The sequence below is a fragment of the Populus euphratica genome, unplaced genomic scaffold (assembly GCF_000495115.2).
Source record: "Populus euphratica unplaced genomic scaffold, PopEup_1.0 scaffold588.1, whole genome shotgun sequence".
NCBI lineage: Eukaryota > Viridiplantae > Streptophyta > Magnoliopsida > Malpighiales > Salicaceae > Populus > Populus euphratica.
In genome coordinates this window covers 146,679-174,450 of record NW_011500202.1, presented here as the reverse complement: position 1 = coordinate 174,450, position 27,772 = coordinate 146,679, and the positions used below count along the sequence as shown (strand labels likewise).

Here is a 27,772-nt window from a genome sequence, read left to right as displayed (position 1 = left end):
AATGTTTTTTTTAATTGTATTAAAAAAATTTATTTTTTTATTTTTTAAAATTTATTTTTAATATAACATGTTAAAACAATTTTATATAAAAACAACTGAGTTTTAATTGTTTTATTTAAAATTATTTTATATATATTTTTTATTGTTTTGATATCTTATCCAGAATAATTTTAAAAAATATTATTTTAATATATTTTAAAATAAAAAATATTTTTAAAAATAAATATTACCAAACTTTTAAACACCCAATACACGAAGAGAAGATAAGATTGTGGGGTTGCTTTTGTATACACACACATGAAGCCATTCTTTCGATGGAAAAGGGATAAAGAAACTAAGGAACCCATCGAGAAAATCAAAACCCCTTTCCTAGATAACAACAGCCTTACTAAATCAAGGATAAAGAACTGGTTGCATGAAAGATTGATTAAAAAAAACACTTTATGAGGCTGAAATTTGGTTAAGTAATGAGGGCCATCAAAACCAACATCTTTGATGATGTGTTCTTGTCTGCATCTCTGCCACTACGTCGTGTTCCTGATGGCTATGAAGAAGGAGAAAACAAAGCACAGCAGCTTGGGCTTGAAGAGAAAGGAGAGTGAGCTGCTGATCGCTCCTGTCAGAGTTGGTGGCCGTGAATGTGAGAGTTGGAGATTTTGATTTTCATTCTTAGGTGTCCGGTGCTAAGGCTAGGTTTGTGATATTTGTTTTTCTGTAGAAATCGTGTTTCGTGATTTAAAAAAAAATTATTATTATTATTTTAATGTATATATATCAAAAATATTTTTTAAAAAATAAAAAAAATATTTTTTTATATATTTTCAAGAAACAAATATTTTAAAAAACAATAACTACTGTTCGCTCAAGTATTATCTAAATTAAGGATGAATAAAAAAATCAAAATAATGTTTAATTCTTGCTTCTTCTTCTTTTTTTAACAATTAGACAAAATTGATATATTAAATGAAAATATACAATTAGTATTAAAATCACGAGCTAACATGTTTTACCAAATTATAATTTTTAGTCTAATTTTATAGGTTTTCAAATTTTTTAATAATCTATATAATAAATATATGTTAAACTGTAAAATTATTATAAGTTAACTCGAAAATTTAACAATTTTATTCACACCTAATCCCATGCAGTTAAAATAAATAACCATTCCAAGGATAAAATGGTTTGAGTTTGAGGTTGAGAAGTAATTTTATGATTCTTAGAAAGTAATTAGTAGTGTTATATTTCTTATTTCATATTATTCATTTTAAAAAAGTCGATACAAATATAAAATATAAAAGGGAAATTCTAAATAGAAATATTCTTATAATTTTTATAAGCCGTGATTTTTTTCATTTTTTTATATTTATTTTTTAAAAAATAATTATTTAAATTTACTTGCCACGTATCATAATTCTAATACGTAGGATTTTAAGAAATTCGGATTTTGTGCATGCGTGTGTTTGTGATATCTTATACAATCATGATGATTATTCATGTTAACAGTGACTTAAAACTAAATTCATTATTTGGTTTCTAAGAAAATTAAATACTACATAATTATTGTCAAACATATATATATATATATATAGTAGGAACTATAAATATAAAGAGAGATTGGCCAATATAAAACAAAGAACATTGGAGAATACAAAGTTTATAAGGTGAAAATGATTTTTCTTTCTTTTCGAGAAGAAAGAAAAGGAAAAAGAAAAGGGTTTTTTATGTTTTAGAATTTTATTGACAGCCAGGAACGGAGAAAAAAGAGATTAAAAAAATAAATTAAACATTTTTATTACTATTTATAATTATATTCTTGTAAACTTAAAGTTTAATACAATGTTTGATTCCCGGGTCATGTTAGATAGCTTACTTCAAGCTCCTATCATGTTGACTTTTAAATTAAAAATATTGAAATCATAATCCTATTTTTACTTATAGATGTGAACCAGATTCTTACTTGATGTGTTTATAAATTATCATCACTGAAAAGATAAAAGCTTGCATTTATGTTTTTTGTTACTAAATATTTTTTATTTGAAAATATATTAAACTAATATTTTTTTATTTTTTAAATTTTATTTTTAATATCAACATATTAAAATAATTTAAAATCATATAAAAAATCAAAATCAAAATTTTTTAACAAAATTTAAAAATACAATTGAATTATAATACTAAATAAGTCCAGAGTGAATTAAACAATTAACCTGAGTTTAATTGTTATTAAACAATTAACATTTAATACTAATTGTTTTGACATGCAAATCATGTTTAATTTTTTTTAGGCTAGTTATTTATTTATTTATATAGGATATTTAAGATATATATATATATTTTTTGATTAATTTTTATAAATTTTAAAATTAACAATGAAGTAAATCTCATATTAAAAAAAAAAATTAAACCCTGTGATTTTAAATTTTTATCACCAAGTCACGTTCTAGATGGTTTAGTTTTTCCCTTTAAATTTGTATGTTGATGTTGAAGTCTCAAGTGATGTTCAAATTAAGTCAAATCACAGTAATTAAGAAATTAGATTAGTGAATTTATTGGATCTATGGATCCATTCAAGATCTCAACAAATGTTGTTCAATGGGCTTTGTGTCTGTTGCAAAAGAAAACACAAGCAATAAAGGGGGTTGGTTGGGCTGGTTGGGCAGCTAAAAAGTGTTTTTAATAGTTGTTTTTTAAGTATTTTTTTATTTTTTAAAAATTATTTTTTATATTAATAACTCAAAATAATAAAACCAATTAATTTAAAAAAATAAAAAATTTAATATTTTTTTTAAATATTTTTAAAACATAAAATATCATCACAGAGAAGTTGGTGTAAATTTGTTGCAAAAAGAGGACGAGGCTAGTCAAAACACACAAAGCATCGAATTCTACATGGCAGTGAAGGAGTAGACTATTGGGGCCGTGCATGTTTTGCAGTGCCCGTGATTGCCGTTCAAAAACGCGTTTTCCGACTGCAAATGACAGACCAATCCTGTCCCAAGTTTTTGAGTACTTTCCACTGGGGATGATGAGTGATCCTGATTCATCCTTTATTTCGATAATAATGACCCGCTAATCTTGGGAGTTTATACCACGATCGAGCTCCCATGTTTTACACTTTAACAATTTTTCATTGGATAATTTTATTATTGTTGTTGTTTTTTTTGTCTAAAACAGCATATATTTATTTATTTTTAATTTTTTTAGGATAATTTTATTATTGTTGTTGTTTTTTTGTCTAAAACAGCATATATTTTTTTTTTTTAAATTCTAACTCGACTGAGCATGAACAAAATTTAACAAACTAAATTAAAGAGTTAGTTTCAAATCACTTCAATTTAAAATCCCTTTTAAATTAGATTTATGTTATAAATTTTTCAAATCAAACCATAAAATTGAACTAAATTCAACAAATATACAATCTTATTCTTTTTTGTTTTTCTTATTTAAACGCCATCAACAAAATAAAAAACTATTGAATGACATGTTTAAATTTATATTAGTATTCTTGAACCTAATATCATTAAAAATGCAATTTTTTTCTAAGCAAAATGAGTTTTTTTTAATATATATAATTCAACCCTTATCTTGCCCTTGAATGGATCTAAATCCCTCACCATAGTCTCTCAATCAAGGTTTTTAAAAGGTGCTAAGCTGGTAGGTAATAGGTGAACTAATTAAAAATTATAATTAGATTGATATCTTATTTGAAAGTATAATAAATATTATTTTTTAAAATTATTTTTATTATTAACATATTAAAATGATTTAAAAATATTAAAATATTAAAAAATTAAAATTGCATTAAAGATAAGTACAGCCACGACCCAAACAGTATCTAAACAAAAGAAGTTTAACAACTAATCTAGCTGCCACACTCCATGTGCCTCGTAAAATCAAGACAACGCAAACCATAGAAAATTAACATTAGAGAACAAAACTTTATTCTAAAAATAATAACTATACAATATTATCATCATCTTCATCATTAATGATTGGAGTGGCTAAATGAGGTATACAACAGCAAGCATGGACAATGATGAGCTGGCGCACTATGATAGAGTAACCCAATGGGACCATCACCCTTTCCAGCTTCCAGGTGGCATACAGCTGTCTGATACCTATCTATGAAATGACCTCAATCACCAGAAAACGATGCCGCTTTCTCACTGACCATAATGACCTCAAATTGACCATTTTACCCTTCTACGCAAATGCAACGGTCACTTTTTCACCCTCAAAACAAACAAGAAGACCATAGTAACATCTTTGACCATAGGGCAAGTTTGGTATTTTGCAAAAACAAACGTAGATTTGATGTAATTTCAGTGACTTAATTGGGGCAGTTTAGTATTTTTAAGTTCTGAAAATGAAAGAAAACGAGAGAGGACCCAGAGAGAGAGTTCAGAAAGAAGACGAAGAAACAAGAAGAGATAACTTCAATTCAGTGAGTTGCTGTTTAGTTTTTGTATTGCTGCTGCATTGTGAGTGTTGAAAGAAGTGAGTCATGGGTGAGTCAAGTGACTCAGTTTCGGTGGATATTGACATGCTATCTTTTGGTGGGAAGGTAATTAACGAACTGTAACTAACAAGAAGAAGGGGGAAAAATGATATCTTTCTTGTTTTCTTGATTACACTCCGTGGCTTACAAGCTTTAAGCTTTATTAATGGATTTTGGCGTTATGTGTAATGTAAGCAGGAGCATGTGGTGAAAACAAGCAGAGGTTCAATCTCTGTGTATGTTTGTGGTGATCAAGAGAAGCCTGCTTTGATAACTTACCCTGATGTTGCTCTTAATTGTATGTTCCATTTTCTTGTAATTTCTTCTTCTTTTTACTTAATGGGCTATTTTTCTTTTAGATTTTCTTTCATTTACCTTCAATGGGTTTGTGTGTTTAGCTGATGTGAGGTGAAATTCAATTATTTCCGGGCTTTTTTGGTGCTTTTGCTTGGAAGTTTGTTATACTTTCTGTGCTCTTGAAGAAAAATTGTAACTGCAGTGCTTTGTTTTACAAGAAATGGGGTGGTTCAGACTGAGTTCCTTGAAAGCAGCTGTAATGGATGCTTTTAATTTAATCTAAGCATATTTATGATAATTAAATTCTTAATATTTAGATTTTTTATGGTTCTTAATTGATTCTTGACTTTTAGTGAAGAAAGAACGAGTTTAAGTGTTATTGAGCTGGCTTGCTTTAGTTGCTTCTAATTGAAAAGATCTGAGCATGTGTTTTTGATATGTTGGTGTTTTTTGCTTTCTGGGTTTTTTCACAGCTATGACTTGTTTCCAAGGTCTCTTATTTAGCCCTGATGCAGCTTCCTTGTTGCTCCATAACTTCTGCATATACCACATTGATGCCCCAGGGCATGAGGTCAGTGTCGCTGTTGGTTGTTTAACGTTGGCGGAGTTTAATTGTTTAATTTTGTTTGTTTATGGTTTTATTATCTCTTCTTTTTTTCCCCTTTTGAACGATGCTAATAAAGTCTCTCTCCACCCTTTGTTCAAGAGCTCTTGCAGTTGGGAGCTGATGTCATTTCTTCTGATGTTCCATTACTTAGTGTTGATGACTTAGCAGACCAGGTTGCTGAAGTGCTTGATTTCTTCGGGTATTTAACTGCTTGCTGCATTTACTGGTTTCTTATATGCTTTTCCAATTATGAATTTTTTGTGTACCAATGAGAAGATTTGATCTTCTTCTTGTTTGTTTTCAAGTTGGTTGTCTGATCAGTTCTTATTAGTGCTTTCATGCTAAAGGTCTGGTTCATTTTGTTGTTCTGTTATCTTGATTACTTATGAACCATTGACCACCATTTGTCTAGGAGTCCTATTGATTTTGGCAGGCTCAGCTATCTGGAATTTTGTTTTTCTTCTGCAACACCAGTTGCACAAAGTTCTGTCATGCACTGCATTAATTTTGTGTCTTATTCAATAGAGCTCCCAATAAAGAGTTCCTGTTGTTTATAACTAGCTAAATTTTTAGAAACTGAGATTTGGGGAGCAGGAGCGAAGATCAATTAGGAAGGGCAGTTACCTAGTGTATTGATAAATGTCTTGAGTCATTAAATGTTTGCAGTTTCAAACCAAAATAGGATTCACTCTGCAAAATTGCTGCAATGGTAGGCAGAATTCATTTCCTGATACACAAGATTAGTGTCCAGAAATGTGAATTATCAATGTTTTTCTCATGTAAAGGTCCTAAGAGGAATCCTAATCTAACCTATAAGTGATTTATCTCTGTCATGAAGACATGTTACAGTATGTTTAAGAACTAACTCACTTTTCTAAATCAGGCTGAAACAGGTTCTGTGCTTAGGCGTAATGGCTGGTGCTTACATCCTGACACTTTTTACTGTAAGTTGGGAAGAGTCTACCCATGTCAGTTGCCTCTGTTTTTACCCTGATGTTCTGATACATGCTTATTTTTCCTTGTGGTACAGATGAGATATCAAGAACGGGTGCTTGGGCTAATTCTTGTTTCCCCTATTTGCAAGGCACCTTCATGGACTGAATGGTTTTACAATAAGGTTTTACTCTCCATCTTCAAGTCAAGGCTACTTTTTTTTTTTTTTTTTGAGGAAAAAATATAAATTTGAAGGAAACCATTCACCTGGGACACCTAAAAAAGATTAGGATAAAACTAATATACACACTGTTTCACACATCTTCACAGTAATCCAAGTTGCTTAGGGTTTTACTGGACTTGCCTTTTCAGGTGTTAATGAACTTGTTATACTTCTACGGAATGTGTGGAATATTGAAGGAATGCCTTCTCCAGCGTTACTTCAGTAAGGTACTATTGATGACCTTTTTTTTTTTTTTTTATCTTTTCCAATTTTGGAATGTGATGTATAATTATCAGATTCTGAATGTAGGAAATTAGGTGCAGTGTGCAGGGTGCAGAAGCAGACATCATTCAAGCTTGTAGAAGGGTAAGGATTCTTGGTTTCAATGTCTTATTTCCTGTTAATTCCATTTGACTTGTACAGTCTCAGAATTGGCGATACCAAAAACACCCTAACCCTTTGTGATATATTGTCAGAGCAGCCTGTCACTCTTATCAGTGTCTAGGAAGGGTACATCCTATAAGGTGCCTTTTTGAGATATTTGATGTCAATCTCATTTATCATTTGTTGGCAGTTGCTGGATGAAAGAAAAAGTTTGAATGTAATGCGCTTTCTTCAAGCAATCAATGAGTGAGTATTTGTAACTTGTTTAAGCATCTTCTTGTTCATACATCATTAGCTCGAATCTCTTCTGCTGACTACTGAATGCTTTCATTTTGTGGTGCCATTTAAACTAGCATGTCTGCATGAGACTGTAACTTAGCCAGTTGCTACAAAGTTTTGAAACTAATTGCGTAACATATATAGCCACTGTCTTGTAAAAATGCCTATGATCAACTAATTATCAAGGTGTTTTATTAAGCAGGAGGTATGACCTTACAGAGGGCTTGGAGAATTTGCAGTGCAGGACACTTATTTTTGTGGGGGAAAGTAGTCAATTTCGTGATGAATCGGTATACATGAGTACCAAAATGGGCAAGAAAACTTGTGCTCTTGTTGAGGTAGGGTGGTTTCACTTCTTCAGACTATTTGTTTCATTATGAGCAGTTGGCTTTTTTAACATACGCAAGGTTTAGTGATAATAATTGCGTAATTAATAATTATTTTTTTATGAAAATTGAAAAGTTGTATTATAACCCAAAAAGAACCATAAAGAAAGTAACTCTAAAGGCTGAGAAAAAGATTACAACCATGCCAATAACTCTTCCTTCCTTACCAAGGCATGTTTTGCTAAGCTATCAGCAACATTATTCTCTTCCCAATTGACATTAACAACATTGACAGATCCAATTTTCTTGGTAAGACTAGCAATACAATTAAAAACACTGAAATTTCCATGGCCTAATTGGTCATCTTGTTGGATCATAATGTTGACAAGGCATATACGTTACTGCATGAAAGGATTATACCTTGTTGGATCATAATGTTGACAAGGCATATATGTTACTGCATGAAAGGATGACTATTAACTAAAAATGAGATCACCTGCAGTATGTCTGCTTTTGCAAGTACACCTGATACTGTACTCTAAAAAATATATGGACATATTATTGGAAGTTTATTTAAGATCACTTTCAAGTTTAAGGTGCTTGATTTCCTTTTTGCATCTTAATAGTGTTTATTTGTATCTCCAACAGGTTGAAGCTTGTGGTTCATTAGTCACAGAAGAGCACCCTTATGCCATGATAATTCCGATAGAGTTTTTTCTAATGGGGTTTGGGTACCACAGACAACCGTATTTTGCTTCCTCATCAAGTATTGGCTCCAACCCTACCAGTCCTTCAAGTCGCTGCTGTATAGCACCAGAACTTCTCTCCCCTGAGAGTCTGGGTATCAAGCTCAAACCAATCAAAACCCGTGTGGACATTGATGTCAAAGTATGATTTACTCGCAAGTCTCCAATTTAATAATTCAGATGAGCAGTATGCTGGCTTTACAAATGTGTATGGTTAACATGATATAACTGTCTTGCATCTACAAGGTAGGATACTCGTATTCTTTGATTTTATTGGTAGGAGAATTTTATGGTTAGGGATGAATTCATTTTACGGTTTCCTTGATTATTTTGTAGTGTAGATAAAATAGATATTTATAGATACAGGATACCGAGATGGTAGGAGTCATATTTATTACAGGAGGATCAGTTTCTAGCATTTGACATGTTCTGTAGTACTTTATGTAACTTCTCTCGCAAGTAATTGTTCGAATCACCATTGCTTTCCTTTTTCTTTTTCGTCATTGCTACTTGGTTTTGACTCAAAGCATGTCAAAGAACATTTATTGGTGTTTTCAACTAATGTTTATATCAAATTATTGTTTTTTAGTGATTTTTGATGAGTTGACATCAAAAATTTAAAAAAAAAATCATTTTTTTTATGCATGCTTCTAAGCTTGATTGAATTTTTTAATAGGCACATGTTATGGTTGAATTCCACTGGATAGTTGAAGAATTGTGAATGGAGATGACCTAAATCTAAGAGTGTTTTTGTAGAACACAATCTTCAATTCCCAGCTTTACTGCTGCTTTCTTTATGGCATTCTTTCTTAGACTACATGAATTGGAGTTAGGTGGGCTCCAACAAGTTCCAAGAAGGATAGGTTTTGAATAGAGATGTTCTCCTCGAGACAAAGTTCTTCGGACTGTTTTCTTCGCAAGGATTAAGCTAATACTATTCTCCCTTTGTCCTTTGTATTCACAACTTCTGTGCTCGTGATTCAAGCAAATAGTAACCTATTACTTCATGAAGTGACTATGGCCCACGATCCCTCACTCTATTAAACCAGAAAAATTACAAAATAAAAATAAAAATAAAAATAAAAGGCTCATCTTTTTCGTGTTTATTATGAGAAGAAACAATTTGGATTGAGAAAGCGTTTTGAATATTTTATCTCACTGCACTTAACGATTCCCTTAGAAGATTTTTTTGGTTTTCCGTCGTCTTTACACAATTTTTGAACAATTAAATTACATGTATAACCTTTGACTAAAAAAAAACCTGGTTGGGAGGGCATTTTAATCTTTGCAAATTGATTTTTCTTAAAACCATATGTCCTTAGGTCCTTTTTAGTAATTTTTATTTTTTAAATATTAAAAAATTAATTAAAGAGGTTAGCGTGTTTTATTCACGTGCCAGCATGTCAACGTCCCGCGTGCTATTTTGAAGGTGTGTAAGACGTGTTTTGAGAGCTAAAAACTTTCACTTGTCATCTTATTTGATATGTTAGGTGGCGTTACCATAGAGGCTTGAAGGAATCTGCATGCACCTCTCTAATGCAGCAGGCTTCCTTACCGGGCCGGGCCGGGTTTTAAAACTATGGGCTTCCTCATACCATGACTCATGTTTTTTACGCATCAACCATTTTTTTAAATTTAACTCCTTATTCTTTTATATCTCTTTAATTTTTTTAATTTGATCCTTAGTTTTTTTATAATTTTTCAATTTAATTTCACATTTCATCCCATCTGAATCCAATGAAGGCCCAAGAAAACAAAAAAGGAAGAGAAAAAAGAGATAGATTGCCAAATTGGTTTAGTTCACTGTGGTTATGCTTATGTGTACATTAACAATAAAGCTAAAAGGCATGGAGGATACACTATGGATGACCTCACAACAATGATGTTTTTTTTCCAGGTCAAGCATGAAAATTGAGGGAGGCAAGAGAAAAGAGAGAAGAAAATGGAAGAAAGAAGAACAAGCTCCTAAAGCCACCCTCTGGTTACTCTGCCAACATTGAGAGAAGCCCCTGGCAGCACTTAGGAAGACTGTCAACAGGGCTCAGAGGAATCTACTTGCACCTTTCCAATATGATGGGCTTCCTCACACACAGATATGTGTTTTTCACATGTCTATTCTTTTTTTAAGTTAATCATTGATTATTTGATGTTCTTCAATTCTTTTTATTTGATTTTCAATTCTTTGATATTTTTTCATAAAAATATCAATATATAATTGAAAAAAGATGTTAAATAACATAATACAGGCAAGACCATGTCTGTTTATCCATATCCATTGCTTAGCTTCTCAGTTCAGTGGTAGTACGTCGTTAACAACTCTCTTTAGCATTTATTAATGTACAAGGTAATAAGCTTTCAGATTGCATTTCAGATTTTTCGTTGAATGTAAAATTGACTTTTGATCCGAGCAGAACATCGGGACTAGTTAATAGTTAGACTGACAGAGTGCCTCTAAAAACAAATCCATGACTGTATATAAAATCACGAACTTCCTTAACAGATCTCAATTAACTGTTGTACCCGTGAGTTCCACCTATCAAGACAGCTTTGGCCACTTGCAGGAGACAACAGTGGTTTTTAGTCCTGTAGCTTTGTACAATTGATTAAAAAGTTTTGAAAAGATATCTGGTCTTGCTAAGAGATTCTGCTAATCTATTCACAAGATGCAGCCTAAAATCTCGACAAAAGTGTAGCTCTAGACCAGGAGCAATTGGAATAGGACTTTCGTTTTTGTCTGAAACAATTGGAATAGGACCTCACAACAAGCAGTCAGCATGCCAGCCACCCTATTACAAGATTGGCTTCAGTTCACAGAGAACCATGCATCTGCATTATTTTGTTCTGTAGCTGAAATTAAAGCGTTAAACAGTTTGGATCATGTAGGATATTTCTGAACACAGTGACAACTCTAAGCTTATATGCAGTTGTAAGTCGCAATTACTCCTGTACTTTTTTGTCACGTATATGCACTGCGGCATCAAATGAAATATCATATCAGGCAACAATTTTGTGAACAAGATGACAGTCAACAACCTGAGCTTTCAAGATTTTGATTCAAGAAAGAAATTAATGAATTTACAGCAATCTTCCATGTCAAAAAATGCCAGGTAGAGATTCAAATTGAGACTGACACGAAGAATAGTACAAGACTCGAATCATTATGCACATGAGCACGCATGTTTAAATCATAGTCCTTGAACTAGACTAACAAGAGCTACTAGCTGAGATTGCAGACAATGCAGAGTCTTCATCTTATCATAAAATTGGGTACCGGATTCGCATGTTAGTTTCCACAATCAAACAAACAGAAATTGACTGGACACCAACTACCAAGGCGAACCACCACAGAACACAATATGATGACGAAAACTAATATCACGTTCAAGCATCTAACCTAGAAACTATGAACAATTTGGTGAAAGGACTCGCATCATACTTCACATCTAAATATGTTGTAAACGTAAAGCCAAAACATAGAAATGCAGGACCAAAGAATCTCAATGTGTCATAAGGTTGCTAGAAGCATGATGCAAGATGAATGAATTTACGAAATATCACCTAACATTAATTGAATCAACTACAAAACAAGTGAACAGAGGTAAATTCAAAGAAGTATGAATGTTAAAAAGTGTGTAGTTCTGAAAAGAAAAAACCTCCTGCAGATCTTTGACATTACCTATTATAATTGATCTTCATCCTTTAAACAGAAAAGAGCACAGAAGACAGAAAAGCTTGTTATTTTGTCTCCTCAGTGGTTAAGAACCAGCTATGAAAGAGCAAGGAAGCGAGCTGGAACAGCAGTAAACACAATAATCAAGGCGGAAATAACAAAATCACCACATCAATTTCAGTGGAGTTTAGAGCTTGAATTTTCAACAGAAGTCCGATAGCCTCTCAAGTTCAACAACTATACTCCTTTACCCTGTGCAGGCTTTCCATCCAGTATCTACTGCCATAGGTAGAATAATCGCCCAGGAGATTCACACTGGGCTTCTCTGGCCAGGCCATGCAAGGTTTGAACTTTTGACATTCACAACTAAATATTCTATGCTCGTAATAGCAAACTCCAAAGCAAAATTATATGTAATGAGTAAGCTGTGTATTCATCAAAAGTAGGCATTTGTTTCTAAACAAACTACCAGCCCCCTCGTATGATCATCAATTTATATTGTTTCACAGACCACAACTACGGACACAACACAGGGAGGAAAGGATCAACTTTAAACACCAACGACCACAACAGTACCGTGCATGAAAAAAAGAGTGTCTGATACCGTTCGTGCCCCATAGCCAATGGGCTACTTTGCCACCACCCTTGAGACCAAAGAATAAGAAACAGCATCACTCGAGTTAAATACCTTATAGCACAGTGCTCTCTTCACCTTCTAGCTAACAAGCCAACTGACATGAATACAAAACATGCACTGACCCCTTGAACTTTGACTCCCCTCGTTTGATGAAATAACCAGGGCACCTGCATCACAAGGAGATTGATTCCAATTAGTGGTAAATCACCCAAATATAACTTTGGCATCGGCTGGAGCAACTTTAGAAGGGAGTACGTACTCACAGTTCAGTTATCCCATACCATGAATTCATAGCGAGGAATTCATTGTGAAAAGCCTCTGAGGCATGACACGCTAAAAGCTGCATGTGGTTTCAACAAATTCATGCCACAAAAAAAAAAAAAAAAAGCTATATTGAACAGAAGTATTTTTCTTTGTATTGGATTTCCAATAAGAACCATAAAAATGAAATTGAGAAACACATCATGAAGGTAGAACAGCCAACTGAAAACACAAAATTTTATGTGATCCATTCAATTGCTAAAGTTTTCAAGAAAACAGGTGAAGTAAACAAATGGATCTCGTTTAATAAAACTAAGTGTAACCGGCATAATTAATAAAATTCACAGCTCACTAATGTTTTTGTTAGCTCTCAAATAAGAATTTCTGAGTCTCTATTCATGCTTCCAAGCATACAAAATCAATGAAAAACCAAGATTTTGTGATCTGGAATCCAGAAATCTCTGGGAGAAGGACCATGGCAACACATTTGGATCTGAAAGCGGTTGGCTAGCCCACAACCTCTCAGCTGAGGAGCAAGTCTTGAACATAAAAACAGCATTTCCAACTGATGTACCAAAGAGCCAATTATGTACATCCCAAAACAATTCAACTGCTAGCCCATCAACCAATATGGTATGGTTCCCCCGGAACTTCCACCGGAGTTGCTTCACCTGCATCACTGTCTTACAGTCCACACGAAGCAAAAGACATGGGTCACTGACACCAATCGTGTCACATTCAATCACGAGATCATGAATTTGACCATTGTCACAAAACCGAGCCTTGGTACGGAACGCTTTCTTGCCAAAAACATGCTCTCTTTTCGCAACAAAAACAGCATTGGAAGGAATAGGAGTGGCACCAGTTTTCTTGAAAGCTTCTTTTCTCATATCCCCAAGAAGGAGAGCCATTTGGCTATCCACAACAACAGCAACATAAAATCCCTCTGATGGTTCAGGCCCAGATCCAAATTTAGCCGATGAAAGGTCCCAATATATATCAATTTTACAAGAATATGCCTCTAAACTCTTGGACCCTTTTCTTTTTGAGAACAACCACGGTTTAATATCAACCTTACATAAACAATGATTTGCAGAATCATCAATCACTACACTTAGACCTTGACCCATCAAATTCTTACTCCATATAATAGTGATCAAGCAAGACCGGCCTCGAATTCGACATTGATACACACAAGTAACCAAATTCTGTGCATTTTTACTAGTATTTGAAGACGAAGAATCAGCCACTTGAACCCCATTTTCACCAAAACAAGATGGGAAATCTCTCATTTTGACACTAAAGATACTCCAAAACTCTCTCTAAGACTTTTCACAAACACTTGCTCCCAAATTTTGCAGCTAAAAATAACACAACAGAAAAAGAATCAGAAACTGAGCTAACAGTAAATAAAAAGCAAAACTAGAGGTTAAGAAAAGAAAGGGCTCTTATCTCAAAAACCCACATAAGAAATGCTTCAAAAACAGCTAATCAAGACTTGATTTTGATCTGGGTGCAGTCTAGTTTGATGCATTTCTGAAAGAAGCAGTCAATGAAAAAAGCTTTAAAAAAGCCAGGTAAAAACTGCTAGCACATCTAAATTGAGGACAAAAATGAGGAATGTAGGTCAGTGCTGGTGGTAAAGTAACTGATGAAATAAGCAGACAAAAAGCAGACTTGTTTCACTGTCAATCTCATCTCTAACAATTTAAAATCAAAATTTAAGTTCTTATTAGTTATTACAAAAACAAAAACAAAAAAAAAGAAGATCAACAAACAGGTATACATACCTCAAGAAAGTGACAGCTGAAATAACCAAGGGAACAAAAAAAAGCGAACTGTTACTTATTTGGCAACTGTATATTTCAGGAAAGGCTGGTCTTTGAAGAGCACTCTACAGTCTACACTGAGTAAATTAGAAAAAGCATCTCTCTTTTCTTTTTCTCAAAGATCTCCCTCCAAGTCTCTCTATCTAGACCTTCTTTTTTGCCATGTCATATTCACATGTAAAGAGACCGAGCCATTTATGCAAGACAGGCAGAGGACTGAGTTGAAACCTTCTGTTTCATGGAAGGGGCCATAAATATGCAAGCTTTTTTTAGGCTTCAATTTTGCATGTATTTAAGGATCTTTAAGGAAGAAAATGAGAAGCCAAAGAAACCTTTTTACGGGGAGAAACGGTTCTTTAATGTGGGGTCCAACAAATTTAATGCAAGCACGATGTCAAGTTTAATTGAGTTTTCCTTGAACAAAAACCCTTAGTTCGTAGGAGATAAAGATTTCACAAAATAATTAGTACGCGGGCAGATCAAAAGTTGGTTTCAATCCTTAAAAAAAAAAAATTAGATTTCACAAAATATTATTTTTTAAAAACGAAAAGGTTAAATATTTGTTTTAGTTTAAAATTAGATCTTTAAAATTTTAATTAGTTTGAATTAATAAAATAAAATTTTATTTTATCCAATTAAACATTAACTCAATGTTAAAATTTATTTTTATTATGTCTCTTAGGGATATAATTCTTATGCCACTTAATGAATGCAGGCCTAGTAAAAAAAAACATTTGTAAAAATAAACATTGAAGAAATCATAAGAGGAAGATATTGTTTATATTTGTAATAAATAATAGATAAGATAAGAAACTCTATATTTCTAATGAATAGAATTCTAATTAATTTGAAATTAAATTAGTAGGTTAGCATTATAATTAATGATTTAAATGGGAAGCAAAAGAATAAAAAAAAAGATGCTAATGGAAAAAAATTGAAGTACCAGTAAAAAATAAAAACTGTTCATATTAACATTGTTTCCACCTCAAGTTTTTCAATGTATACTACAATATTCTTATTTTTTTATAGTTATATTGATTTTCAATTTTTTTTATATCATTGATTAAGGTAATGTTATATTTATAAAATGAAAAAAAAATCAATTTATAATTCAGTTAACCTTTTCTTTTTAAATCAGCATAATTAATTATGTGCACAATATAATATTATATAAAAAATAACAACATAGTTGAAGGAGTTAGGATCACCGGAGAGGGAAATATAGAAGAGGAGAGCAATGTAGTTTTAAAGAGGGAGAGAGGTCTAGTCTATCTGATTTTTTTTAAAAAAAAGAATTTTCTTATGTTTTTACATGTTCTGCATATGATTGACATATCCATAGAGCTTAAAATCATTTTAATTTAGTATAATATTAAGTCATGCATTTAATTAATTATTTAGGTAATTTGAAAAATAAAAGTTCACGGAATAATAGATTGAGAACTATAGAATGAAATATTAATTCTCTCTATTTATATTTTTTTAATATTAATGATCCATATTGTTTAATCCTGAATTTAATGATGAACCTAACGGATCTTGATGGTAAAATTCACCCAATGTTGTATAAGCAAATTTTTTATATATATATTAATGGGTTTCACCCATTAATATTTAGAGAATATTTAAGAATATGATAATAATTAGTTTTCAAATTATTATTAACAGAAACTTTTAAAGTATCTTGCACAAGCAGCGTTACATAATCTTGCCATTAGAGCAAATTAATCTTCTCCTTGGCGGGGATTATCCTCCATTTTCTTTAGTATCTTTCATTTCAGGCATATATAATATAAATTGATTTCTTGTTCTACTTAAGTTGATATGCAAAAATAACTTTGGAGGACCCGCACGATATGAGAATATAAAGGATAGACATGAATATATGCACATAGTAGATAGCATGTTAGAGCATATTTAATATTACAATAATAATTGTATTTTATAGTATTTTTTATCTGAAAATATATTGAAATAGTATTATTCTTATTTCTTAAAAATCATTTATAACATTAGAATATCAAAATGATATAAAAATATCAAATAAATAAAAATAAAAAATATATTTTTTAAAAACAGTTTTAGAACATGAAAACAAAGAGTTTCTTCGAACAATGCTTATCTTTGACTTGACGTGCCCAGCAAAGAGTCTTCATCACTCATCGGCATGCCAGCCTCATCACAAGCCTTATTTTGTAGTGAATGAGTTGGTATTCTGTGATATCTGCAGGTGGGATTCGATTCTGAACAATGGGTATGATCTCTCTTTTTCCCTTTAATTATTTGGTCTGATTATAATAAATTAATGGGTGGCTAAATACTACTCAAATATCCTTGCCTTTATTCTGTGTCGTGCTTTATTCCTTTCTTTTTTTTAAAAAAAAAAAATCTTCTTTAATCCCGGCTTCACATCTTATGCCATGGTGTGATCATGTAACTAAGTGGAAAATAATTTCAAGAACGAACTTACTATAAAGTGATTCTTTGGTATTGATAGTGTGGTGGAGAGATAAATAAAAAAATTAAAAAGTACATTTGTTTTTATGTTTTAAAAGTATTTTAAAAAAATTAAAAATTTTATTTTATTTTTTATTTACTTCCAATTAATTTTTTTACTGTTCTCAAATTGTTTTGATATTTTAATATATATTTAAGTAAAAAATATTTTAAAAAATAATTAGTATTATTCTTTTAAACACTTCTAAAATCTTCCATAGCGATTATTGAAAGCTCGAATCTTGTCTACACTAATGTTTATGATTGATGATATATTTACGTCAATTGTATAATTACCTACCTTCTGTTCATTTTTTCTAATAAAAAAAGAATATTATTGTAATTTCTTACATTTTTCATTCTCAGTGATTTTGGTATTTGCATATGTAATCTGTATTAATTAAATAGTAACGAAAATATTTTATTCACTTAGAATTATTTAAATTGAAATAAATAAAATAGAATTTATTATAGTAAAAAAGAGAAACACTCTCTCTTTCCTAGAATAAGTGGTCATTGTGAAAAAAATAAAAAATCATAAATCAGGAAAGATTAGAATTTATGCTCGACTCATAGAAAAATTAGTAAACCTATGCTGTGGAAGGGGAAAAGAAAGATTATTTTTCTAATTACTGAAAAAATATATGTATAATTCTTGTGATTATCGTTTTTTTCGGAGTCGAGACCTTGAATAAAAAAAAAGGAAAATATTACTCCAATCATTGTCTTTTTTTATTTTTATTTTTTATTTTTTACAACCATAGCTATTGCTCTATATATAGAATTCAACTCATATATCCCATAAGTCAACAAGGACTGCCTTGTTCTTTTGTTGTCACATCATGCCTAAGCCCTGACAGCTTGTCAAATTTTTAACAAAGCAGAGTGTGTGTCTATATATATAAACAAATTAAAACGATAAAAAAATATTAATTTAAAATTATTTTAAAAAAATTCAAAAATTCAAAAATACAGTGTAATCATTCTCAAAGTACATCCAAGTTTGTATTCCAAATTCATGCGGGGTCATGTGATGTAACCACAATTTTGTTTTCAAATAGCATGTGATGTAACCTACCTACCTTCCTATTTTTTGAATAATAAAAAACAATATCATTGTAATTATTTATATGAATAATATTTTTTATTTTTAATGATTTTGGTATTTGCATCTCGGAACAAAAATATCTTAATCTCTTAGAAGTATTTAAATTGAAATAAATAAACTAGAATTTATTATGATAAAAAAAAGAAAAACACCCTCTCGTTTCTAGAACAAGTAGTCATCATAGAAAAAAACATAAAAATTATAAATTAGAAAAGATTAAAATTTATACTCAACTCATAGAAAATCAATGAACCTATGCCATGAAAGGAAAAAAAAAATTCTTTTGGTTTTTGAAATATATATATATATATATAAAAAATAAAATTCCTGTGATGATTTTTTTTCCTGAGTGAGAGGTAGTATTATGAAGTTTGGTAGTAAAATTCTTAAAAAAAAATCAAAGAATTCTTTTTTGGAATCAATTGCTACAGTAAATAAAAAAACGAAAGAAATATTACTCAAATCATGCTCTCTCTCTCTCTGTTTTTTCTTTTCTTTTCTTTTTTACAACTACATCTAGTACTCTATAATTTAGAATTCATTCAACTCATATGTCCCTTAAATCAACAAGGGCTCCGTCGTTTTTCCTTCGTTGTTACATCAAGCCTAAGCCCTAGTGTTCTTGAAAGTTTAAAAAATTTACAGGCTATTCAACGATACGAAGCATTTGGTTTGGAATCCAATCATCATGAACTGGAAATTGAAGGCTACATATTTTTATTTATGGTAGGGGCAAAAGGTGGACACCTACTCTGATTCGATTCGTGTTTAAACTATTTAATTTATCAAGGGCATCCTGGATTTTATAGTGTAACGGTTGATACAATACAATCGAGAATTTGATGGTGTAGGGGCAATGCAATGTACTCCTGTTTTGGCTTGGTATTTTGTTTTTTTGAAAAAAATTGATAAAATTAAATAAGATATAATTGTATTATATAATTATATTTTATAAAATAAAAATTTATTGAACTAACTAGCTAAACATAAAAATATAGACTTTAGGTCAGTTAAAATTTTATTATTATCTGTTTTTTTATATAGTAACTAAATCATAATCTCAAAATATTATAAGTTGTAGAGGCTAAATATAATATCGACATATTATCTAAAAGGATTATAACCAAACAACAAAATTAAATATTATACGCACTTCTTTGTTTAGCAAGATGATTTGTCATGTAGTTACTTTCCTAGTAAAAATAAATATAAATAATTGAATTAAAATATGATGTTAGTCTCTAAGCTAAAGAGAAAAATTTATGATGAATTCAAGATTTATTATAAAAATTATTTATCTAGTTAATGACATTGACAAAATTAAATACAATAATAATATATTTATGTTGTAAGAAGTAATTAGAGGTTAATAATTCGATAGTTTTGATTATTGCTCCTAACTCAACTACATTATAATTTAAGATCTCAACTAATAAAGAAAAAATATTTAAAAGTTTTGGTGCAGTAATTATTGTTTTGTTAATTTAAATAAAAATAGTTTTAAGTTAATTTTTTTAATATTTTAGATTGTTTTGATAAACTATTATTACAAATAAATTTTTAAAAATAATATTTATTATCGTTCAAAACATCCCGCAATGCAAGGACATAACTGCACAACCTCAAATTATTGTGTTAATTGAGGTGGCTTGTTAGTACTTCACGGGCTGATAGAGACACGATATTCACTTGTGCCACCATGTTCGACTTGTTGATTTCTATGCCTTAAATCTTTTAGTCTGCTTATTATTATTATTATTTGGGGAAATTATATTATTATTATTTGGAGAAATTATATTATTTTTATTTGGAGAAATTATTTAATAATCTCTAGTAAAATTGAAAGTTAAACTTACTGTGTAACCATCAACTCTCAATTTCTAATATACTTTTTTTTTATGGAATTTGTAATTTTGACATATATATTTATGGAGAAGATTAATCTATCTTTTTCATAGATAATTAATCTATCTATTTCATACAGTATCTACTCTAGAAAAAAAAAAAACAGGTATTTTCTTACCTCAAATTGCAATAATTTATTTTTAAAAAAGATAGCTTATAATATTTTGGATTTGCAGCTAAAATTTAACGTTAGTGATGATGAAGACAGATAGCTAGTCACGTTTAGAATCTTCAACATGTATAGGCAAACATGAAAAGGATTCCACGTAATGTTTGCTACGTGCTTTCCTAGCCTTAGACTTCAATAAATAAAAATAAAAATAAATAAGAATAAAGAGCCTAGCAGCAGCTCGTCAAGGCCATCATGTGCTCATGCTTCAAGCGAACATAGCCACCATAGGTACAATTGTCACCTTGTTGTTTGCATAATGTATCTGTATTTTATAGGATAAGGTCTATATAACTCGATATCGGCATGGTATGGGGCTTGATTGGACCACCTCAACATTGGAGAAATCACTGGAAGGAATAATAATTAAATTAACTATTCCAATACTTTATGGATTCTTACGCAAATCATATAATAAACATCGTGCATCACATATACTTTAAGTGTAATCTCCTCATTGGAGCTATTTAGCCATGTTGTCCCTTTAGTCTAGGGTTTATGCACTTCTCAGCATCCCTTTCCCTGAGGTGAAAGCATAGTTATAATAATCAATTCGATTTGTGAGTTGGGTAAGTTCAACCAGTTGATTTAATTTTTTTTTTAGCATAGTTATAATAATCAATTCGATTTGTAAGTCGGGTAAGTTCAACAAGTTGATTTAAAATTTTATTAAAATGTAAAATAATATTTTTTTAATATAATATTCTTTTTATAAAAACATTTATTTAACATAAAACTAAGTTCAAATTTAATTGAGTTGGGGTCTTTTCTACTTGTATCGAATAGAACATGTTGAGCCAAATTTTCTTTATGTAAAACTTAAGTTATTTAATATAAAACCTGTTTTATTTGGATCAGGAAAATCATATATTTTTTTAAAAAATTATGTTCATGGCTCCAATCATAATTAATTTTTTTTTATAAGAGTAGTTAACAATTAAATCTATTATTTATTTATTTTTATATTCGTGAAAAAAGAGCCCGATTTTAAGTTGTTCAAGAATAGTAGTGCGGATAAATCATTTTAGAACTAGATTTATAAGCATCTTTAAAAACAAAATTGACAATCTAAAAACTCATGAATTTGAAACATCATAAAGTTCGTGGATATAAAAGAAGAAGACATAAATTTAGAAAGAAACACATTTGCATATACAGAGGAAGCACCAGATAGTTGAGCGAGTGGGGCATTCACGCGAGACAAGGGGGAAGACAAAGGAGTGCTCTAGGGCAAGGTGCTTTGGGAACCTTTTGCCCTCGGTGCTCGCTTTGGTACTCTTTATCGTGTCTTTGATCTTTTTGTTACGTTCCTGCTGAGGTTGCAATCTTGGATCCTTTCACATTTTGATGTAGATGTGTATATTTATAGCCTTGATCTTCAACTTGATAATTTCCTATTTATCCATTAGAGGAATTGCGTGTTTGTTATTAGTTGTTTTAAAAGTATTTTTATTTAAAAATATATTAAACTAATTTTTCAATTTTTTAAATATTATAATATCAAATCTATTGAAAAATATTAATTCTATATATTTCTAATCTAAAAGTGTTTCTAAAAAGTAGTTCCAAATACAAAAATAAATGGGTTTTTATCATTGGTCAATTCGGAAGGATAAGTGAGCAATCTTGGGCACACCTCCACCTCCAAGCAAGATTGTCTAGTCTCAATTATAAGAGCAATTATAAGAGGTGTAATTTAATTAATCAAGTATTTTTAAAGATTATTAATTTAAGTTTTATAAATTTTAAAATTATTAAAAAATTTATATAATTATTAAATTTAAAATTTATAAAATTAATTAAGATTCAAAGAAAACATTAATTTAAAAGGAAAGAGAAAAGTCTTTGATGATTTTCTTGCTTGGGAGGTGAGCTTTGTGAAAAAAATATTAAAAGCTAAAAGAAAAAATAAAAAAAATAAAATAGAGTGACATTTTGGCATTGGAATACCAATCTTTTGATCTTTTCCTTTCAAACATGGTGACTCCTTTAAGGATCCCTTTTCGACTTGTTGTCTTTGGGCCACATTTCCTGGGCTAGATCCATGGGTGGGTAAGCTTTTCGATTTCAGCCCAAATTTGAGCCCTATCACATTTCCTCATTTGTATAATATATTTTTAATAAAAGAAAGAAATTCTTATTTATGATATATAATTTCAATGATAAATAGCCCCACTTTATTGCATGATCTAATAAGCTTAGGTTATATGATATTATAATTATAAAACCTATTTGATTTAGTAAGTTAATTTGATGATGATTTGATTCGAATCAAATTTTATTTTAAATTATTTTTTAAAAATAAAATAATATTTTTTTAATTTTTTATAATTTCAAGTTAATATAATAATTAATGTCTTCCATATAATATACAATGCTCTTATCATAAAAAAAAAATACAAAAAAAAAAGAAGTTCATAGCAATGAAACCATACTGGACCGGACCGGGTAGATGAACAATAAAAATAACAATGTCTCATTTATTTTAAAACTAAAATAAAATTATTTTAAAATTTTAAAATTTATTTGTTAATATAGTTGGATTATTATATATTTTTTAAAAAATTTGGTATGTATATATGAAAACAAATTAAAAATATAAAAAAATAAATTTTAATAAAAAACAGTTTAAAATTCACTTTCAGAAAACGCCTTTAAGACGAAGATAATTTCCATCGTTGGACCCTCTTAGCTGGACAACCATATCTTGTTAAACTCCTTTGCTTGTCTTCATTAACAATGTCACATTGGCTATGACAACTGAAATTTTAAAGTTTTTCCTCAAACTAGGCACCTTTCTTGTTGTTTTGTTCTTTAAGAGAGAGGGATAGGTGGTTTTGGTAGGTGGCGAAGATCGAATTATGTTTTATGGTTCACTTTCCTGCGTACTTCATTTTTGTTTCTTTATATGTTGTTTGCAGCTTAGGGAGAGATAGAGATGATGAATCATGAGTACTGTCTAGTTATGGATGCATGGATAAGGGAAGCACAAGAGGCAACAAAGTTGGTGGAGGACATAGAAAGCAGAATAAAGAACAAAGACTTAGCCGAAGAAAATAGGCTCAGAGACATTGCTCAATCGAAGCTAATTGAAGCTGGAGTCAAGCTTGATCGCCTTGAATCACTCCTTCATAACCCACCTTCAAAGCCTGCCTTGTATGTTCCATATCTTTCACATCTTTCTCTTAAGAGTGTTTCTCTACTTTATTTTGAAACAGTCAATAATTTCTGTTTCTGCTAGTGTTTTACTGCTGTTTATTGATCTTCCACCTTCAATTTCTCAAGTGTTAGTCTTCTGATGCTTGATATACTTCACTGTATCATTGAGCGATTAGTCCTATTTTCTTGTTGCCTTTTGTAATTTGAGTTTCTGTGAATTACACTTTTGTAAAATGAATTAGCATTTAAAATGAAAATAAAAAATAAAAAATAAAAATCCTGGATCTCATGAGTCGAATGGAAGGGAAATCAGCAATTATTAGTGGGTTTGAACTGAAAAGACTTTTCAGTTTTTCCCAACATAAATTGCTGTAATCTGTGTAACACTTGAAAGCATTCATCAATCTAGCACTCAATAAGCTTCCATAAAAGTAAATAATCTGTTGCAGCAGTGGTTTCACAGAACTAAAGAAGATTCGGAATTTCGATGGAAAATGCTATCGGATTTACAGCTAAGAACACGAGCACTGGCTCTCCGTCTCTATACATCAACAAAGAGGTACAGCTGGTTTCATGTCCTCATTCCTCTTGAAACTTAGCTGCAGAAAAGTAAGGATCAATCTTTAAATTGGTTTGATCTTGGTATGTGCATACAGGGCAGGAGGTTTTCTGGTTTCAACTACCACTGGAACCAGTAGAACAACCAACAGCCTTGATCAAGGTAATACTTTAAAATTTAATGTACGTGGTCAAGCATATAAATCTCATGTCACAGCATTGCTACCCTGCAACTTCAGTGAGAATAAACATACCGAAAACTTGGTGTTATTACCTGGTTATTTCATTTACTGTAAATGATTGGTAAATCTTAGCCTTGGATTCCTACATAACAAAACTGGGGCACCCAAAATGGTACTCAAACTATAGTGGCATCTCTGATCAGATTTATGAGGAAAGAGTTGTCATGGTACGCTCTGGAGTTTATCCAATCATTAGATCCATTAAGCTTCCTTCATACATTGTCTTAAGTGGATTTGTAGCACCTGCCAGTGACCCAAAACCCAGATATAGTACGTATTTTGCAAGATCAGGCTTGAATCACCACAAACTATTTAACCTTCAGGAGTAGATTTATTCTCCTCTTCAGTAGCTTTCAAGTTCAGCTTGCCAACCGCGGAGACACATCACAATAACTTCCACTTTGCTGTGTTAATTTTAAAAATCCCAACAAAACACACCACACGCTAGTGTGCTCAAAGTTGGCGATTTTGATGCTTGAGAGGTCTTGCTTTTTATGCCTTAAAGAAAACAAAAATGTTGAAATGGCAAATATTTTAGCTAACCAATTTTAAAAATCCCAACAAAACACACCACATGCTAGTGTACTCAAAGTTGGCGTTTTTGATGCTTGAGAGATCTTGCTTTTTATGCCTTTAAAGAAAACAAAAATGGTGAAATGGCAAATATTTTAGCTAACCTATCCATGGTGTCCTGCAGATCAGAAAAGGAAGTTGCTCTCCAAATTCGATCCAGATCTGCTCACGCTGCTTACTGTAAGTTTTTAAATACACAATTAGATGTTCCTAATATTCTCTTCGCATTAGGCTTTTGACACTTTCATGCTGGTTCTGCTTCTCCTTGCAGTCAGAGGATACAACTGAAGATCAAGTGCAGGTACATTCCTTGAATATTCATTCAAGGGTGTTCCTACCGTTCAAATCTCCATTATTTTCTTGTTCCTATCATCATCATTAATATTTTCTCTTAATTTTTGTGGATAAGCAGTTCAAGAATTCTGGTTCTTTTATTTCAACAAGTTTAATCAAGAAGGTGTGCTGGACCTTCTGTTTGATTCTTGGAGCAGCTGCACTGCTATTTGTCTTGTTTATAATCTGCGCAGTAATATAATCTACATACTCTGCCTATTGGTTTGCTATTGTAGTTTCCTCTTTACAACTACGGAGCTGCAAGCTTTTTCATTCTATCAGAAAAGTCCCAATATTCCCTTCATGTAATTGTTAATCGTTTGACATTTTAGAATCGAGGAGCTCTTTTATAGGGCATGGAATGTACAGTTACATCGATAAGAATAGGAAAAATTATATCATTTATTAAAACTTATGTCATTGTTAATGCTGTTAACCATTCTAATGCCTTTGAGAAGCATGGTAGGCATATGTCAAAAGGAAATTTTGTAAACTATGTCAAAAGGTAAATCGTGTGAAGGCTAGTCTGGAAAGACAGGTTGTGAATTTGAGATGGACCACGCGTTAAAGCAGAAAAGGTGTTGATTACGCTAGTGGGGAGTGGTGGTGGTTGAAGGAATTGGAGTTCTCTAGCAGCACTTATCAGTTGACTTATCAACCAAAAAGTACTCTGCTGTCTGCATATCTTCACAGAAGCCAGCACCGACCTCCTTGAGAAAGAGTCCAGGAGATGAGCATTTTGATCAAATTAAAGAAGAAACGTAATTCAAAAACCTGAAGAAGTTCTTGTGTTTTCTTATTTGAATGCTCTGCCAGTTTGGTCCTGGTACGCAGATTTACCACACAAGTGATTCTAAGAAGTCTTTGTAGCCTTCGAGAAATGGCAGAAGTTGAAACAATTTGCCTAAACTAAAGAGCTTCCTGTATGTGGGGAAACAAATGTATATTTTGGATTGCAATCCAATTATAGAGAAAATCAAATACCATAAATCAAAGATTTTGAATAATCGAAAATTGTAATTTATTTTCATAATTATTTAAGTTTTGATCTTTTTTCTTTCTTTATCAGTGGGTAGCACTATTGCCCATTATTCTCCGCCTACCATTAGTTTTTTTTTTTGACTTTCTTTTCTTAGCCTTTTTGTTTTTGTTAATTTTTAAAATAATCATTGAGATTTAAATATTATCTTTAAATATAAATATCAAACCTATGAAAATTTTTGTTCAAAATCTCCATAAGTTTGAGATGGCATGAAGATTCAAAGGCAAAGCTTCTGCATCAACGTGCAAGCAATTGATGACTCTAATCTTCTCTATGAATACTCTGCCATTCACATATAGAAACTAGAGAAGGATGATTTTTAGAATGTGGAAAGAATGAGGGCTCCGCAGGATACGACATATGGATAAGAACGATCAAGCGAAGCTTTGCAATAGAACAGCATGCTCACTTACATTTCAACTGTTCTTTTCTTTGGTAAGAGAATCCAGCTGATCACTGACTGAAGACAGTGATACATGTCTCCCATCTCCTTTGTATTGGTGCTACCAGTTGTTCATCAAGATCGCTAGACTTCATAGAAATAATTAATAAGATTAAACTAATTATATAAAATCTGGGCACTAGCACAGATCATTAGATTTTGAATACGTAGTTTTAACTCTTGCTCAATAGTAATCCATGATTAGTGGACGTGGTTATCATAATTAGATCATCGGGCTCTAGCTCAAGTGATGTGGGCATGATTTTTGTACATAATTTCAAGTAAAAGTGAAAGCAGCAGCCCGACAAGTTTGGTGGCCATCTTTTGACAAGAAAAGGTACCGACAATTTATATGAATTATACGAGTACGAAATTAAACAGTACATATTGAAAAGCCATAGAAAGGGGTCTTCTCGTTGTCTGAGGATGGAACTCTCTCCTCTTACTAGTGGAAAATTTGCTTTGTTGAGACAGGGCAGCCACAGGCTATCAGAAATGTATTCTTAGAATGTATATAGCCTGCTGCTGCAAGAGGATGCTTGAGTGTTAGATAGATGGTGTTCACTTTTGTATAAGCAAACTAGGCAGACATCTCTCTCTTTCTCTCTAATTTCTTCTCCTTTATATGTTTCGTTGGTTTTCACCTCCATGAAATAGTCAAATGGGGTGGCTGCAGTCCCTCTTTTCTCCCTTGAAGAAGCTGTGGTTTCGAAAGCATTCAACAACTCATAAGAAGAGTACGTACTTATCCTAGACTGCATCTCTAAGCCTTGTTGATCTGATTTTCTTATGTTGTTTGCCATTTGTTCCCAGTCTTTGCTTATATACATAGCCATACACTACTGCATTATTGGTTCCCTTTGACAAATTTTCAGCATCACAGTAAATGGTTCACAACTCTCTCTTTCATCATCACCTTTTCTCTTCGAGGCATATTAGCCTCAAGTTTTACATGTCGCTTCTTCAAGATTTCTTATCTTATAATTGCCTTTTTGAACCATAGATTATTTGAAACACAGAGAATGCACTAAACATTTTAAATTACTGATCAAGGA

The 27,772-nt window shown here is 31.4% G+C and overlaps 3 protein-coding genes across 6 annotated transcripts; 2 read left to right on the top strand and 1 right to left on the bottom strand.

Moving 5' to 3' along the window:
- The first annotated feature begins 4,391 nt into the window (after positions 1-4,391).
- Positions 4,392-8,766, top strand: LOC105111909 (pollen-specific protein SF21-like). Its single transcript, XM_011007399.1, has 11 exons — positions 4,392-4,564; positions 4,697-4,796; positions 5,269-5,366; positions 5,513-5,601; positions 6,286-6,346; positions 6,433-6,519; positions 6,708-6,785; positions 6,868-6,924; positions 7,133-7,188; positions 7,424-7,559; positions 8,196-8,766. Exons 1-11 carry the CDS (start codon positions 4,505-4,507, stop codon positions 8,439-8,441), a joined length of 1,068 nt encoding a protein of 355 aa, XP_011005701.1. The 5' UTR covers positions 4,392-4,504; the 3' UTR covers positions 8,442-8,766.
- A 4,318-nt stretch (positions 8,767-13,084) lies between these two features.
- Positions 13,085-14,963, bottom strand: LOC105111908 (uncharacterized). Of its 3 annotated transcripts, XM_011007397.1 has the most exons (3): positions 14,652-14,963; positions 14,327-14,397; positions 13,085-14,222 (listed from the first exon to the last, which is right to left on the bottom strand). In XM_011007397.1, the coding sequence occupies exon 3, from the start codon at positions 14,151-14,153 to the stop codon at positions 13,254-13,256; it is 900 nt and encodes a 299-aa protein (XP_011005699.1). In that variant the 5' UTR covers positions 14,154-14,222; positions 14,327-14,397; positions 14,652-14,963; the 3' UTR covers positions 13,085-13,253. The 3 variants fall into 3 exon arrangements, with proteins under 3 accessions (XP_011005699.1, XP_011005698.1, XP_011005700.1); XM_011007396.1 differs by having other exon boundaries at positions 13,085-14,397; XM_011007398.1 differs by lacking the exon at positions 14,327-14,397.
- An 8,108-nt stretch (positions 14,964-23,071) lies between these two features.
- LOC105111907 (uncharacterized) lies at positions 23,072-25,670 on the top strand. 2 transcript variants are annotated; one of them, XM_011007394.1, is made up of 7 exons: positions 23,072-23,208; positions 23,290-23,524; positions 23,991-24,086; positions 24,184-24,248; positions 25,025-25,080; positions 25,172-25,201; positions 25,313-25,670. In XM_011007394.1, the coding sequence occupies exons 2-7, from the start codon at positions 23,307-23,309 to the stop codon at positions 25,433-25,435; spliced, it is 588 nt and encodes a 195-aa protein (XP_011005696.1). In that variant the 5' UTR covers positions 23,072-23,208; positions 23,290-23,306; the 3' UTR covers positions 25,436-25,670. The 2 variants fall into 2 exon arrangements, with proteins under 2 accessions (XP_011005696.1, XP_011005695.1); XM_011007393.1 differs by having other exon boundaries at positions 23,072-23,524.
- Positions 25,671-27,772: the final 2,102 nt, after the last annotated feature.

Coding starts and splice junctions, on each gene's coding strand:
- LOC105111909 (XM_011007399.1), top strand. CDS start 4,505: ATGGGTGAGTCAAGTGACTCAGTTTCGGTGGATATTGACATGCTATCT. Junction 4,797..5,268: donor CCCTGATGTTGCTCTTAATT/GTATGTTCCATT, acceptor GTTTTTTCACAG/CTATGACTTGTTTCCAAGGT. Junction 7,189..7,423: donor TTTCTTCAAGCAATCAATGA/GTGAGTATTTGT, acceptor TTTATTAAGCAG/GAGGTATGACCTTACAGAGG.
- LOC105111908 (XM_011007396.1), bottom strand. CDS start 14,153: ATGAGAGATTTCCCATCTTGTTTTGGTGAAAATGGGGTTCAAGTGGCT.
- LOC105111907 (XM_011007394.1), top strand. CDS start 23,307: ATGATGAATCATGAGTACTGTCTAGTTATGGATGCATGGATAAGGGAA. Junction 25,081..25,171: donor ATCTGCTCACGCTGCTTACT/GTAAGTTTTTAA, acceptor TTCTCCTTGCAG/TCAGAGGATACAACTGAAGA. Junction 25,202..25,312: donor CAACTGAAGATCAAGTGCAG/GTACATTCCTTG, acceptor GTGGATAAGCAG/TTCAAGAATTCTGGTTCTTT.